The sequence below is a fragment of the Myodes glareolus genome, chromosome 5, assembly GCF_982192425.1.
Source record: "Myodes glareolus chromosome 5, mMyoGla1.1, whole genome shotgun sequence".
NCBI classification, from domain to species: domain Eukaryota; kingdom Metazoa; phylum Chordata; class Mammalia; order Rodentia; family Cricetidae; genus Myodes; species Myodes glareolus.
In genome coordinates, this window is record NC_142030.1 from 87,759,773 (window position 1) to 87,776,416 (window position 16,644).

At 42.8% G+C, this 16,644-nt stretch overlaps 1 protein-coding gene across 4 annotated transcripts in view; it reads left to right on the forward strand.

The window, feature by feature from the left end:
• Nucleotides 1–309: 309 nt before the first annotated feature.
• Camsap2 (calmodulin regulated spectrin associated protein family member 2) overlaps nucleotides 310–16,644 on the forward strand; it is a 90,133-nt gene continuing 73,798 nt past the window's right edge. Inside the window, exon 1 of one of the 4 annotated variants that reach the window (XM_048430928.3) lies at nucleotides 310–1,088. In XM_048430928.3, the coding sequence (XP_048286885.3) occupies nucleotides 950–1,088 (139 nt within the window). In that variant the 5' untranslated portion in view covers nucleotides 310–949. The remainder of the gene's footprint in view (nucleotides 1,089–16,644) is intronic. The other 3 variants (XM_048430930.3, XM_048430929.3, XM_048430931.3) reach the window with 3 other exon arrangements.

Below are 16,644 nucleotides of genomic sequence, written 5' to 3' on the forward strand. Positions count from 1 at the left end.
AATATCAGTTCTCTCGGCTAAACCACGTGTATCAGGAGGAAAAAGCCTCTCTCCTCCCTTTCTCTCCTGGCCTCCTCCAGCAGTGTCAGCGGCGGCAGCCCGAAGCCGGGGACGTACAGGACGTCCACTCAAGCGGGCACTCTGTTGATTAATGGACAGGGGCGCGGAGCCCGGCGCGGGCTGGGCATGCTCAGTGCGCGCGGCGACGCGAGGCAGCGGCGGGGGCGGGGCCGGGGCCGGGCGCGCCAGGCGCATGCTCAGTCTCCCCATCTGCTCTTTCCATCCAGTGCCGCAGCCGGAAAACCGCAGCGGCCACGGCGGCGGCGGCTGTAGGGGAACGACGCGGCCGGCGTCGGGAGGGGCAGCGGAAAATACGAGGGCGAGCCCGATAAGGCAGGAGCCGGGGGCCCGTGATTTGCGGCCTCCTCAGGGCCGCTACCTCGGCCGTGAGCTCCGCCGAGGAGGCGGGCGGCGGCGACGGGAGCGCCGGGGAAGCGCCGGGCCGCGGGCGGCTCGCGCGCTGCAGCGATTCTGACGTTTTCCGCGGCGGGTCCCGCGGCCAGAGGGGCGGCCGTGAGTGAGGCGGGGCGTGCGCGCTCCGCCATGGCCGGGACACTGTCCGCGACGTGATCGTCCAGGCTGCCCCCGCCCGAGCATTCCGGGCCCTCGCAGCCGCCACCCTCCTCCGAGCCCGTGTGACCAAACGGAGACAAAGGGGAGGCGGCGGGGCAGACCGGGGCTGGAGCGAGCGCGGCCCGGCGCCGCTTCACATCTATGCCCGGGGCCGCGGCGGCTCCCGCGGGCGGCGGCGGGCTCGAGACGAGCGCAGCTGAGTTTTTCCGCGCCCGGCGCCCTGGAGGGCCGCGACCGGCGCGGACGATCTGAAGTCCCTCTCCGCCACACCATGTGAAGGCTGTCGTCCCGCCGTCCCGACCAGCCGCCGTGAAAGATGGGGGATGCTGCAGACCCGCGGGAGATGAGAAGGACGTTCATTGTTCCAGCCATCAAGCCCTTTGACCACTACGACTTCTCCAGGGCCAAAATCGCCTGCAATCTGGCCTGGCTGGTGGCCAAAGCCTTTGGGACAGGTAAGTGGTGTCTTGTCTTCCTCTTCCTCCCGATGATGTCCACATCCCGGTTTTTGTTCCTGATTCCACCCCTTCCCCCATGTATGTCTTCCGGTACAGGTTCAGGGAGATGATGGGAGACCAGCTCTAAGAAAAAGAAAGAAGGCAGGTTTGGTCTTAAATGAGGTGCCCTTGACTGATCGCAGGATGGTTGTCCAGATTCCTTTTAGTGTGTGTGTGTGTGTGTGTGTGTGTGTGTGTGTGTGTGTAAATTAAACGAGCAAATTGTCGTGTTTTCCTAAAATGGCTTCAATTTGTGGTGTTTTCCACATTGTGCTGCATACATTTCCCTCTCAGTCATAATTGTGATTACCCTACCAAGAAATCTGAGTTTATTACGGGAAGAAGGCGGATGGTCCATGGTGCTATATTGATTTTGACATTTGTCATGGTGGCTGCTCTTCAGGCTTTGTAGGATGAAAGGTGGTCTCTGTTGAAGTGCAGTGTTAATTTTTGCTGTCATTCTTTATTTCCTCTACCACCCTTCCACACATTTCAAATCCTTGTTAAGCCACCCATTAAAACCAGTTTTAGTTTTCTGACTGTAGGGTGCTGTTTTCACTTAATATCATTGAGGCATATTCCTTTTTCTAAATGTATTTTGATGTCATAAAATCAGATAAACAAAACCTCCTGCTTTGAGGTTTTCTTTTTGATGTAGAAGTGGTTTCTTGGGGGGTTGGGGGAGGCATATGCTGTTGACACAAAAATCCTGTAGTACTGTGGCAATTCAACACTCCCTCCATAGCCCAGTCTTTGCAGAATAACAGGAAAGGGGCCTCCTGCTGTAATTCCTTAGCTCTTGCTTTAGGAGCTCATGTTGTGGAATGCTTAAAAAAAAAAATTAGTGAAGTTCTTCAGTGCTTGCAAAATGTTCTCTGGATGTTTCTTGGAGGGTGACTGGTTTCCAGTTTCAGGACTGTGAAGATATGTGGCTAAATGGTTTAATCCTGCTGTATTGTTTAGCCTTACACATGGGCCAGTGTTTTCAAGACTTGTACATCTGGGTTAAAGAGTAGATGAATTCCCCCATTTAGAAACGTGTTTGTTAGTTTAGAAGGAATTTTTGTGTGTATGTCTAATAGGAAGCACAGATAGTACTTTTTTAAAAACTGATATAAGAAATGGGAAGCAGTATACTAAATATCTGTTTGGAGAACTGATGAGGCTCTACGTGAAAAACAGGGAAATGGGCAGCGTTTCCTGTGTGGCAGCTAGAAGACGGGGAGGACCCGGGGCATTTTCGCCATCTGAAACTGAGAGGTGCTTGTAGCACAAACGTGAACGCTGTGCTGTTCCCTCTCCCAGAGGCTTCTGAGCAGACATGCCCTACTTTCGGGATGTATGTCAGGCCGGTCACTGGATTCTGGAGTACTGGAACACACTTGAGAAGAAAGGAAGTATGGGACTATACTGTCAGTGCAATCTGCCTTCTGCAGGGCAGCCACTGACATGGATAAAAAGATCTGAGGAAGACCTTAAGAGAGTAGCTTACAAATTGATAGATTCTTTAAGGTGTGTGTGTGTGTGTGTGTGTGTGTGTGTGTGTGTGTGTGTGTGTACTGAGCTGGTACTTGCTGTGAAGCGCAGACTGACCTCAGATTCATAGTAATGCTCTGCCTTAGTACCAGGCCTCAGTGCTGGAGCTAGAGATGTGTGCCACCATGATCATCTTTACTTTGCTTTATTGACAGTCTTTTTTGTTTTATTATTTTTTAATTTTATGTGGATTGGTGTTTTAACTGCATGTACGTATGTTTGTGTGAGGAAGTTGAATCCCATGGAACTGTAGTTACAGACAGCTGTGAGCGACCATGGGGGAGCTGGGAATTGAACCCGGGTCCTCTGCAAGAGCAGCCAGTACTCTTAACTACTGAGCCATCTATCTCTCCAGCTCCTGTTGATAATCTTTAAAACATAAACTTACATAGAGTGACTAGAAAAAAAGGTAATATTTTTTTTTAATTTTTGCTACATTTTTACTTGCCATAAACACAAAAAAGTTAATAGGCAAATACTTCAAAGCTAATAATTGTATTCATTTATTCAAAATATTGACCCAACATTTTTAGAATAATGTACAGGCTTTTTGTTGTTGTTGTTGTTAGAAATGTTCAAAGTTTTAGAAATAATTTATTTATTATATTTATATGCTGTGTGTGCATCACACACCTACCCATTAGAGGCCAACCTGCTGGAGTCAGTTTTCTCTTTAGCATGTGGGCTCCAGGGCTAGAACTCAAACTGTCAGACTTGGCAGCAGGCCTTTATCTACTAAGCAATCTTACTTGTCCCTTCCTAATTTTTGTCCTACAGAATATCAGCTTTAGAACTGTATGTTGAAAAGGCAATTCAAAATGATTAATGAAGAATTAATTTTGGACAAAGAATAAATTAATTGAATTGTAAAACCAGTAAGAGACACTGACATTGTGATACCTAGAAAGCAGATAAGAGGTATTTGCGTGAATAATACTCTTCTTGTTCTGAAAAATATTTCAAAGGCCCCATCTTTTAGAGAGTGTATGTATTCTTTTTTTTTTTTTTTGGTTTTTGAAAGACAGTGTCTCATGTAGCCTAGAGAAGCTGAACTGTGTGGTGACCACTGCTGTGTTTGAAAACAACACATTCAAGGAGCAGTGTAACTGAGGTTACCTTCGATGTTTTCTTCTTTTGACTCATCAGCTGATGGGTGTAGAATCTCTTGGAATGAATCCCACTCCCTTTCTCCTTCCCACACTCGTGTGTGTGTGTGTGTGTGTGTGTGTGTGTGTGTGTGTGTGTGTTGTGGTGTGACAGGGTCTTACTCTATAGTCCTGGCTGGCCTCATACTCACTATATAGGCCAGACTGGCCTGGAATCATACAGGTTCTCCTGTCTCTGCCTTCTAAGTGCTGGAATTGAAGGCATGCACCACTATGCCTGGGGTGTGTGTGTGTGTGTGTGTATTGACACAGGTTCTTGCTGTACAGTTCTGGCTAGCTTGGAATTCATGTGAGTTGTCTTATTCAGCCCCTCCTGAGTGCTGTGATTGCAAATGTGAGCCATCAACCCCCCCTTAAGGCCCAATTTGTAGTGTAAATTTCTCATTTTAGCCTCAGTAGCTGTATTGTCTTTTGTGTGTACATATGTAGGTACATATTCATGTGTGTGCGTGTGTCTGTGAAGGCCATAGGCAGAACTGCCCTCCTCTTTTTGAGACAAGATTTCTCTTTGAACTTGTAGCTCACCAATCTGGTTAGATTGACTGGCTAGCAAACTTCAGGGATCTTCACTTTTCTTCCCTCTCAGTGCTGGCCTTATAGGTGTGTGCTCCCACCAACCCTGGCTTTTTGTGTGGGATCTAAACTCAGGTCCTCAGACTTGTATAACAAGCACTTTTACTTAAAGACAGCGTCCTCTACCCGGCCCCTTTTTCTTACTCCATCTAGTTAGTGGTATAAAATCATTTGCTGTCATAATATACCTTGTCCCATTTCTTTTATGTCCCTGGCAGATACTGTTAAATTCTCATAGAAGTTCTGGCTCCTAAATATTTACAAGGACTGTTAGAGTGTTGAGTAGCCATGAGGTGAAAAAGGTACAAAGAGGCCATTTGGGACATTATTGCAAGAGTCTGGCAAGAGGTGATGAGGGCTCAAGGTGGGGTGGAAATAATAGTAAATCTGCTGTATTCATCGAGCAGTTACTGGGTGTCATACACTTCACACAGTATCTCATTTTAACCCTCCTGATGGCCTTAAGAGGGGGAAACTGTAACTCATCCCACTTTTACTGGGGAGGAAAATGAGATTTGTGGCTTTTGGAGTTTATCCAAAGGCACCAAATCAATGAAACCAGGATCAAAACCAGGGAAGTCTGACTTGCTGTGTGCTTTTACTAGTTAAGAATATTCCTTGGGCCAAAGGAAGGGAAAAGAAGCAAGAGGCAGAGAAATATTGCAGAAATTTAATCCTTAGTATTTCTAAAGGACTGAATTTGGGATACATGGGCGATTTTTGGTTTTTCGTAACAGGGTTTCTCTGTGTAACAGCCCTAGTTGTCCTGGAATTAGCTCTTGTAGACCAGGTTGGCCTTGAACTCACAGAGATCCGCCTGCCTCTTGTCTTGAGTGCTGGGATTAAAGGCATGCGCCACCTCCGCCTGGCATCCATGGGTGATTTTGAAGAATATAAATGAGGATAAGGAGACTTGTGACTGGAAAGGTAAACTGTAGCACCAGCTAACAGAGGAGCAGCAGATTGGGTGGGAATGCAGATGGTTTTGATATTTATGAGCTAGATGCATAGGTCCAAATATGTTGTCTGAGAAATCTGGTAAAGTGGGTAGTTACAAATAGAGCTAAGACTGCAGTGTGACTCCGAAGCCGAGACTGGAGCATTCTGTGGATAGTAGCAATGCAACTGAGTTGCAGGTAGATATGATTGTAAGGACAAGGAAAAAGTTAAAGACACAATTTAGAAGAGTGAGGACTTAGAGGAAAAGGAGGCAGAGTCAGAGCGATCAGTTAAGAGTTGTATTGTAAGAAGAGCATATAGGCCAGTGAGCTGGCTCAGCTTGAGGTTGAGTCCTAGGAACTACATGGTGGAAGGAGATGCTGACTCTGCTCTGGCAAGTTGTTCTTTGACTTTCATACATGCACCACGAGACAAGCCTTCTTCCTTCCTCCCCCCAATAAATAAATAAATTAATAAATGTTTACTTTTTTTTTCTTAGAAGAAAGGATACTAGTGCTGAGGCCCTGGGAGGAAAGGTGTTTGCCAGACAGTGGTTTAAGCAAAGAGGAAAGTCTAACTACAGTATAGTTCAGGATAAGAGGCTTACAGTGGCCACAATGACATTCAGAAAGACTGGTAGGGGTGGGGAGTGGTGCTGGAGGCTAGTCCAGGGAGATCACTTTCAGCTCAGCAGTCTGAAGTCAGATCTCTGTAGTAAAGGAGGCCGGTTGAAACAAGACCCTGAAATAGGCATTGAAGATGAAGAAAATGGTTTGGATGCAGGCCATGGAGGTAGGACATCTAGGTGGTGGTAATGAAACAACAGATTTGGCAAGATTAATGTAGTGAAGTGGAGGGAAAACTAGTCTGAAAGGTAAATTAGTGCACAGTGGTACTTACAATCAGGTTTTGTTGTTGCTAGTAGATAAATTATCCTAAATGCACTGAATTAAAATAAAAAACATTTTATTATACCATGTACTTTGAGCTAATTACTATTACTATTCAATGCATTGAACATGGATTTTTCTTTTAGTTCTAAGAACAACCCTATTGAGCAGATATGTTATTTCTTCCCCTAAATCACTAAATCAGGGTTTTCCAACTATAGAACTATTGATCAGGCAATGCTTCATTCTAGGGCCTCTCTTGTATATTATAGAATTTTATCAGCATCCTCAGTTCTTGTCCAAATTCCATAGTGTTCTCTGCACCTGCTGTTGTAACACATTGTCAGGTTAAAATGGTATTTGTACATTAAAGTGTAAAGAATATCCATATTGGAAGCCAGAATGTAGCTTTCTTTTTTTTAAATAAGTGAAGAAACAGGCATAGAGGGGCTAGTTAAATTATCTTTACCCATCCAGCTAAATCTACTGAAAGTTTTCCTTCTTGCCTGGCACCCTGACCTACTCAGTTTGTGTTCTGGGCAAGGCAGCTCATCAGAAATATTTTTCAGAAGCTGTCAAGGAGTACACTTTAAAAAGGCTGAAGTGTATACTTCATGTTACATGCATATTATCATAAAGAAAAACAAAATCTTGGAAATAGACTAGGAAATGGATTTGAGTAGGGGATCTATTGGATGTTTAAGCTAGTACATGCGGACAGATGTGACTAGGTTGAAAGGGGATAGGAGATAGTTTCATTTTTAATTAATGGAAACCCCACCTCAAATTGACTAACAATAAGGAGCATGTATTGGTTTATAAAACTACAAGAGTCCTAAAGTAGGATGGATTTGGATTGAATCTTCAGGTCTTGTTTTTCCCTGATTCCTTTAGCTGTACCCTTCATCACAGATGGGTTTCATTCTCTAGTTGTCATGGTACAAAATAGCTGTAGGTGGTCCAGGTGTCAGCCAGGACCCCACAGTTCAGAGCCCTTTGCTGATGATTATGTTCTGCATTCTTATCTTGCCTTTTTCTTTTTCTTAAACAAAACCATTTGATGATATCTCACTTATGTATACTAACAATAAACTTTTGTGGCCTCATTACCTTCACAGTCATGAACTTGTGGCCAGTCTTAATCCATCTGTAAATACTTTCACTCCACTCCCACCAATTACTTAAAGCAAATCTGAAACTGCTCTCTGTCCAAAGCCAAAACTCTTTAAACTGTAACCATGTCACTGTCATCGCCAGAGTCCCACCCCAAGGCATAGGTATTATTAGCATTGCAGATTGTTTCGTACAGTCCTTCTTTTTCTAGTTGTTTGCTTGTCCTTGCCAGGGTCTGCAAAAGGGCCATTTGGTCGAAGTTTGTCTTTGTTTTTCAAATATATAGACTCCCTCTCTGTCTTATTTTGTCTTTCTTACAATTTGCTTGTTGGAGAAAGCAGACTATTTGTTCAATAAAATGCCTTGGGTTTCAGCTATACCACTCCTGGAAACAAACCCGAAGAACTCTGTATTCTCCACAGAGACACTTGCACATCCATGTTTATTATTTTATTCCTGATAGCAGGGAAATGGAACCACTCTAAATGGTCATCAACAGATGGATAATGAAAATGTGGTACATATGTTAAAGAAAAATGAATCATGAAATTGGAAAAGAAAAAATAGATGGATCTAGAAAGTATAATAATAATTATATAATATAATAAGTGTGGTCACCTAGACTCAGAAAAACAAATCTCATGTTCTTCTAAATGTACAGATCCTGCTTATAACATATACAGGACATACATAATAGCTGTACTTGTGGGAGAAGTCTAAATTCTGGAAAGGAGTCCAAGAGGAGGGTGATGGGCGGTGAAGAAAGGTAGAGGGTAGGCAGACGGTCACGTGAAACCTGACAGATGAGAAGAGTCGTGGGGAGTCTGCAGGTCAGGAACAGGGAAGCCTGGGGGTAAGAGAAATGAGGACCAGAGAACCACAGAAACACACTCCCTTCAAAATGTCGTCACGGTGTTTGCCACAGTACATGCTGAGAAAAGGAGAGCTTGTATGTTGTTGTCTTAGGAAGCCAGTCTGGCCTTGCACATTTGTAGCCAGAGATGACTTTCAGCTTCAGATCCTCCTGCCTCTACCCCCCAGGTGGTAGTTTTGTAGGAATGAAATTTTTTATTCTTTAGATCTCCAGAGAGTTGTTTAACAAGTTTATTTTCTTCTGGGTTTCTGAGTTGATAATTTGATTTAGAGAATAGATTACATTCAATTTTTTTTTAAATTGGGTTTTGTGTGTGTGGATTTTATTTTAACCAGGTTATACATCATATCTGTCTGTCACTTTGTCATAATGTCTTCTGCTCATTGGAATACTCCTTTAAAAAGAAACTTCTTGCTGCCAGGCTTGGTGGCGTACACCATTAATCCCAGCATTTGGAAGGCAGATGCAGGCAGATTTCTGGTCACACAAAGTGAGCTCCAGAACAGCCAAGGCTATTACACAGAGAAACCCTGTCTTGAAGAAAAAAAAAGAAAAGAAAGAAAGAAACTTCCCTGTATTACTTGGTTGCCCTAAGTGCTGTATGGGAAATTACCCTGATACAGTAATAATCTCTTCGCACATACCAGGCAGCCCATCCCAGAGGTCTTGGAAGAGAAAGCAGAGAAAATAGCATGAAGTGCTGACTCTCATGACTTGTCACATCAGTCTACAGAAATAAGTGAGAGGGAAAAGGTAATATAATTAGGTTAAGGTGGAAGCAGGAAGAGCCATATTTCAAATTCTGTGATAGACAATATTTTTATGCCCATCTTTTCCCCACTTTAGTTTTTCCTGCTCTTGATATGGTCATCAGGACAAGAGTTGAAATTCCAACAAGGAGCCCCTTAGGGAAACACAGCCACTGACACATACTGTCTTTATCAGAGACAGTAGAGGAATGAGCATGTCTGCCACAGTTGAAGCTTCCCAGTAAGCTTAATGAATAGTCATGAATTTTGTGTTCCTTGGGTAGCAAGCGTCTAGGCCATAGTTACGTCATTGTTGTATAGCTGGATTAAGGACTCATGAATATTAATTTTATAGACCCTTTCTCTGTATTTACTGTGTCATAAATATTTAGTACCATATATGTGTATATATTTATAACATGAATATTTAGTATCTAGGTGAGCATTAGGGTATTTTCCATTCCTTATGTTTGTATACATATAATACGAACACTTCAGTACATTCTGTTGAGTCTCTAGTTGCTAAACTTTTCCTTACTTTAAATACCTCAACACATAGTTATGTTTTATAAGCTACAAACTCACTCATCTTTTCTAATAGAATTGAATAGTCTTTAAAGTAGAGGCACACTGAGATATAGGGACAACAGGATAAATGGTACATTCTTTTCTTTTCTTAAAGGAATAATTGGACCATGTTGTAAATCACTGACCTCTGGGAATCTAAAAGGGTATAAAGAATAGCAAGAGAGAACATTGCAGCACGGGTGACCAGTATGTGCAATGGCTCTGTAGTAGACGAGAACTTGGTTTCTAGAAGCCGCGTGTGTCTGGCAGAGTCAAGAGCACTTTTTTCTTATATGCCAGAGGAAGGATTTTAATCCTCAGAGAGAGAAAAAATAATTGAAAACCCTTGGGATGGATGGGCTCTGTGCCATGATTGACTTTGCTTATGCAAAATAATCAGGGTTTGACTAGAAAGAATGATTTAATTTGAAATTTTATTTTAATTAATTAAAAATCGTGTGTGTGCGTGCGTGCAAGTGCACATGCACAGGTGTTTTCACAGAGGTCAGCATTAAGTGTCTTCCTCTGTTGCTTTTTACTTTTTTTTTTTTCTTTTAAGACAGGCTTTCTCAGAACCTGGAGCTCACCGCTTTGACTATGCTGGCTTGACATCAAAATCCCCAAGACTTAGCTGTCTCCTCCACCAGCACTGGGCTCATAGGTGTATACTGTTATGTCCACCTTTTACATAGGTGCCAGGGATCCGAACTCAGGTTCCTTTGCTTGCGCAGCAAATGTTTTACCCACTGAGCCCTTGCCTCAGCCCCAAGTAGAGTAAGTATGCTTTGGAATGAACACAATAATGAACGTGGGCTTGCAAAACCAGCAATAAATGTAGTAATTGAAAAGTGCTGATTGTATGGACGAAAGAGACGTGAGTTGACATGGTAAGGGGAACATTCAGTCTGGGCTCGGAGCTTTTATTGAAGGTTAAAAGAGAGGGAAATAGTAGTAATGATGACTCCTAGATTTCTGGCTTGTACAGCCAGAACACTGTAGTTCATTCGTGTGTAGAACTGTGGAAGATGTTCAGGTCTGGCTGGAAAGATTGGTAGTCAGCATTTTGAGGTCTTTTTTGGTTTTTCGAGACAGGGTTTCTCTGTAGTTTTGGAACCTGTCCTGGAACTAGCTCTTATAGATCAGGCTGGCCTCAAAAGAGATCCACCTGCCTCTGCCTACCTGGTGCTGGAATTAAAGGTGTGCGCCACCACCGCCTGGCCATTTTGAGGTCTTATACTTTTCCCTTCACCTAGATTTACCAAGTGTTAACATACTGTTCAGTTTATTATTCTGTTCTTCCTTCCCTCCTTCTACACAAACACATGTATACATTATATATGTGTATGTGTGACTTATATAGATAGATACAAATATGTGTGTGGTTTTTTTTTGTATTTATGCACTGGGGACATTGTACCACTATGCCCAGTTATTTCACTGTATTTCTTTAAATATAAATTAATTTTCTTAGATAATCTCCATTAAAAAAATCAGAAAATTAGCTATGATATATTTTCTAATCCACATCCCATGTTCAATTTTGTTTCAATGCTAATTATTTCTATTTTATTTCTCATTGCAAAGTTAAATTAGGGATCATGCATCGTACTTAGTATGTTTACATTCGCTTTTAATCTTTGATAGTTCTGCAGTCTGTCATGACAGCAACATTTTAAAAGCCCAAGCACCAAGCTACATGCTGAGCTGGGCCTCAAGCTTTTCCCTTGGCCCCTGTGTTAGTCCTTGCCAATCTACGTTTACACTGTGTGCCTGGTAAAAGCAATCGGTTTTATACAGGAGTTGCCTGGCTCACCTCTTTCTCTGTGGTTCTCTTCAGTGCTCCGGAATGCTGGACTTTCCTTAGCAAATGTCTCCTTCCATCTTGGGTCTGAGTGGCTAGAATGGTGATGAGATCCTGGCATGGGTTCTGGCTGTTTCCCAGAATAGGAATGCTTAGAACTGGAGAAACAGAGGGTAACTTAACTTCTCTCAGTTAAGTTGATAGAAGCTCAGGAACTAGAGACCATGTCCCAAATCCCTGGTAATGTCTACCTTCTGTCTTCCATCTTCTTTGACCTTCTTTCTTTCTTCTCTTATTATTACCACCACCACCACAGCCAGCACTTGTTTTTCTACACCAGATGTGCCCTGTTGCCTCTTTACCTAGCACCGTCTCTGCCTTCCACAAAACCCTTGGCAAAGGTGTCCTGGCACCTAAAGACGAGCCAAATAGCCCGAAGGAAACATGTTCAAATAGAAAAAGTTTCTTTACCCACTGTGTTCCTCCCAAGGTCTGAGTGACTTGACATCCTCTCGTACAGTGATGTCAGGACGGTCTGGGGCTGGAGTAGAGAAGTGGTAACTCCTCTTTTGCATTATTCCCCAGTGTGTGAACCTTCAACGTTAATTTTTTTTTTTAAATAAAATGCACTTTTATCTTAGAAAAAAATGGGTCAGTTTTTTACGGGATGTCTCTTAACTTGGATTTGTCTAATGTTGTAGTAGTTGAAGGTAGTACAAATCTGGCAAAACTGCCACAAAAGATACGTATTCTCAGTAAATCAGATCACATGACATTGTGTTTGTTTCACTGTCAGGGATGTTTGCTGTGATCATTTGCCAAAGTTTCTCCACTATAAAATGAATTCTTTACATTTAAAAAAAGATTTATTTTTATTTTACATATGTGAATGATTTGCCTGCTTGTATGACTGTACACCACGTGTGTGCCTGGTACCGGAAGAGGTCTGAAGAGTGTGTTGTGTCCCCCTGGAAGTGGAGTTAGAGATGGTTGTGAGCCACCATGGGAGTACTGGGAATTCAACCCCGGTCTTCTGTAGAAACAGCACATTCTTTTAACCACAAGGTCATCTCTCCAGCCCCTCTTTTTTCCCCATTTTTAGTTAATAATTTATGGGGATTTGACTCTGTAAACTTGTACCTACTATGTTAGCATCAAGTAATGATTTTGCCTGAATCTCAATTATTGCTGTCATTTCTTCTCATTTATTAGTTGGTACTCTACTACAAGAAGAGCTCTTCCTTTCCTATGTATTTACTTATTTGTTGGGGCAGAATCGTTGGTTCATCTTTTATTTAATGCATTTTAGTCCTTTACTGTTATGCATTTGGTATAACTCACATCGCCCTAGATTTGGCCAGTATGACCCCTTCCATCTGGAGCCACCATCCCCTTGACATAGTTGCATCACTTCTTACAGCATCTCCTTCCTCTCTGGCGTTCATGCTCACACATAGTTAAGCACGTGTGTGAGGGAACATAGGTGTTCTAAGCTATCCTGTACTTTCTCTGTACCAGGCTTTGATGGGAAGAATGCGGGAAACTAAGATAAAGATTGTAGATTGCTGTGGAATGTTAATTTAGCAGAAAGCTAACACAGAGAACATATAGCTACATGTATTTTTTATTTTTCTCTGTGTATAGTATATTTTAAATACTCTGTATTTATACTGACATTTACTATTTCATACAACACTAAAGTTCCTTCTAGTCTTCGTCATATTGTAACCCCTTGGCCACTGTGAAACCTGATTCCTGTGAGTTTAGGTTTTTTTTTTTGTGGCATTCAAGGGAATTAAGTAGGTTGGTGCTTCTGTAATGATCTGGAGCATAAAAGAGCTGGTCCCGGTAATGGAAGGAGGGAGTGGTGACTACGCTTGAGCGTGCCATGCGGCACGTGCAGTACTCAGCACATGGCTTGGTAGTGAAGCTCAGAGGAGGAAGGACTTCTTAATTGGTGTCATCTGTATTTAGGCTGTGCTTTATTTTAGTAACAAGAGCCTGCTCTCTGTCATAGTTCTGTGCATAAGTGACACAGGACAGAGACATTAGAGTAGGAAGGGGCAGAAAGAAAGATGTAGAAGTTAGGGGATAATTAAAATTGTGAAAACTCAAACTTTTGGGAGTTGGTTCTTAACATCTGCCTTGTTGATGCAGGACACTCTCTAGTTTCTACTTTACCGGGCTAGGTGGCCTGTGACCTTCTGACCTGCCTCTACCTCCTCTCCTGCCCTAGAATTACTGTTACAGTTCAAACTCAGGCTGGTAGGCGTGGCAGCCGGCCTGGTACTCTCTGAACTTTTCTCCAGCCCCTCTTTAACAGTGTGATGTCAAAAGCATCTTTAATTGTAGCTTCTTAGATTACTAGTACTATGAGTTTCTTTTACTATTAGTGATGGCTCTTTATGTTTTTCAGCTAATTGAAAGTTCAAAGTTGGGCTTACCTTTAGTTGGAGGTTTTTAGAATTTGTATATCAGTGTTAGTAATTATTTCAGAAACTTTTTTTTTGAAGAGTTGAAAAATGCGGCATTCCCCTCCTATCTGCTGCCCCTTACTGTTCCACTTGCAGGAGTATGGGCGCACTGGCAGCTGACCTCTCCTAGACTGTTGCCTGAGCAATGCTGTCGCTACTGCACTTCCAGTGTCTGTGAATTTCAGAATGTAAATCTAGTCAGCTGATCGTAACATGATTGAGATAGGTATTAAAGACCTGGCGCACAAGAAAAACTTGTCTTCCATCCTTTGCCATTCTCACAGTGCTATTTCACTCGGCCATTCTGTATTTATAAGTTTTTATTTTGTGTTTTGTTCTAGAGTTCAGAAAAGAATGAAACATTTTACCTGTTTTTGCCCGTTTCTTTTCAAATATTCTGTTTTGGCTCATTTTTCAAAAAGTATTCCAAATAATTTTGAAAAATAATATGTAAACCTTGTAATCTGTTTTGAAAGTCTTTTCTTAAGAATGTCGTTGAGGGGCTGGTGAGATGGCTCAGTGGTTAAGAGCACTGACTGCTCCTCCAGAGGACCCGGGTTCAATTCCCAGCACCCACATGGCAGCTCACAGCTGTCTGTAGCTCCAGTTCAAGAGAATCTGACATCATTATACCAATGCGCATGAAATAAAGTTAAATAAAGTTGTTTTTTTTTTTAAAAAAAAAAAAGAATGTCTTTGAGGATTTGTGTTGGGTGTGGTGGCTCTTACTTGTCCGTCCCAGCCCTTAGGACACTTATACAGAAGAATGACTGCAAAGTACTCAATATGGAGTTTTCCTTTCTTTTCTTTCTTTTCTTTTTTAAGAAAATAACTGCTGTTGAGTCTATCCCCTGACAGTTCCTACAAGTATACAGTCCACTCTTGATTGCTGCCCCCTCCTAAGGGGGTTGCTGCTCTTTGAAACCCCAACCCTTCTGCCCTCCTTCCTAGGAGTCGCTTTGCTTCCAGTCCCTTTTTGACTTGATGGGTTTGATCAGGGCCATCCGTGTGTCCTGGGTTTAGCGCTATTTATTGGAACCTGATGGGCTAGCTCAGTGGCATACACAACTAGCCAGTGTCTGTTCTCCCAGAATCCATGGTAGCTGAGAGTTTAGCAGGGAGGGCAGGCCCTGTGAGTTACTTGATGTATTGATCCCAGGCCCAGTCTGTGCGGGCTCATTGCAGATTGTGTTGGCCGTGCTGTGCCCAGAAGATGGCTTTCACACCAACTTTTACACCTCTTCACCCCTTCCTTCTGTAATAGTTCCCAAACTTAAGCAGTGGTTCTCAACTTGCGGTTCGCAACCCCTTTTGGGGGGGTCGACCAACCCTTTCACAGGGATCGCTGAGATCATCAGAAAATAGATACTTAATTACAGTTCATAACAGTGGCAGAGTTACAGCTATGAAGCAGCAACGAAAATAATTTCATGGTGGGGGGGGTCACCACAGCATGAGGAACTGTATTAAAGTCGCGACATTAGGAAGGTTGAGAACCACTGCCTTAGAGGGGATGAATGCCTTTAGGGCTGAACCAGTTCAACCCTCATCACCTTGAGCAGCCACACGTCGCTGTGTTTCTTGCTAATCGTTGTAAAGAGAGCCTTCTCTAATTAAGGCTGGAGGCGGCCTGTGGATATAAGCAGAGATTTATGAGAGCAACTTGGTATCATGACAACTTTTTCATTCTTTAGAGGGTTGAAAATACTTTGGAGAGGATTAAAGGCAGGGTTTCTTTGTGTACCCCTGGCTATCCTGGAACTCACTCTGTAGACCATGCTGGCCTCGAAGTCAGAGATCCTCCTGAGTTTGGGATTAAAGGTGTGAGCCACTGTTGCCTGACAAAACTACTTGTAAGCGTATCTGAAATAATGTTTTGTGTGTTTGTTGACATGGTTTCTCTGTAGCCCCTGATTGTCCTGGATATCCTGGAATTCAATTTGTAGACCAGGGTAGCCTTGAACTCAGACAGCTCCCTGCCTCTGCTTCCTGAGTGCTGGGTTCACCTGAGTGTGCGCCACCACACCTGCCTGCATTTGAAGCACTCTTTGATTTTGCACTAAATGCTTACTCTTCTTGTACTACCAGAGTTGTTTTCAAAGTAGACCTTTCATCTAAGGTTTATGCTGTGCCTTAATGAAATGAAAATAGCACCTTGGCTTGCACCTTTCACCTTCCATCCTTGTGGTCTTGGAATATCAAAGCCATTTTTTAGTGTATTACCTGTTTAGAACTAAATCTCTGTATTTATAGCTGTGTGTCTTAGGACAAGATAACTGTTCTTTTTTTTTTATGTCAGACACATAAAAGGTGGTTAGTATTCATGTTTAGAGCAATGCCTGACAGTGTTCTTATACTTCTCTGATTTACCTGTGTATTGCCCTACTTGTCTTTTTCACCAAGATACTGTAAAACTGTGTGTGAATATGTATAAATGGATGTGAAGCCATTAAGTAAACGTTAAGTGGATGTATAGAGATGTGTGTGTGTGTGTGTGTGTGTGTGTGTGTGTGTGTGTGTGTGTGTGTACTGGCTTGTTTTATGTCAACTTGACCAAACTTGGGAAATAGGAGCCTCAGATGAGAAAATGCTCCCACCAGACTGGCCTGTGGGCAAGTCCCTGATGCATCTTCTTGATTGATAGTTGATGTAGGAAGGCCCAGCACTATGGTGCCCTAGGTGCTATAAGAATGCAAGCTGGGGAGATGGCTCAGAGGTTAAGAATACTGGCTGCTCTTCCAGAGTTCAATTCTCGGCAACCACATGACAGCTTGCAACCATCTGTAGTGAGATCTTGTGCCCTCTTTTGGCACACAGAAAGAACATTGTATA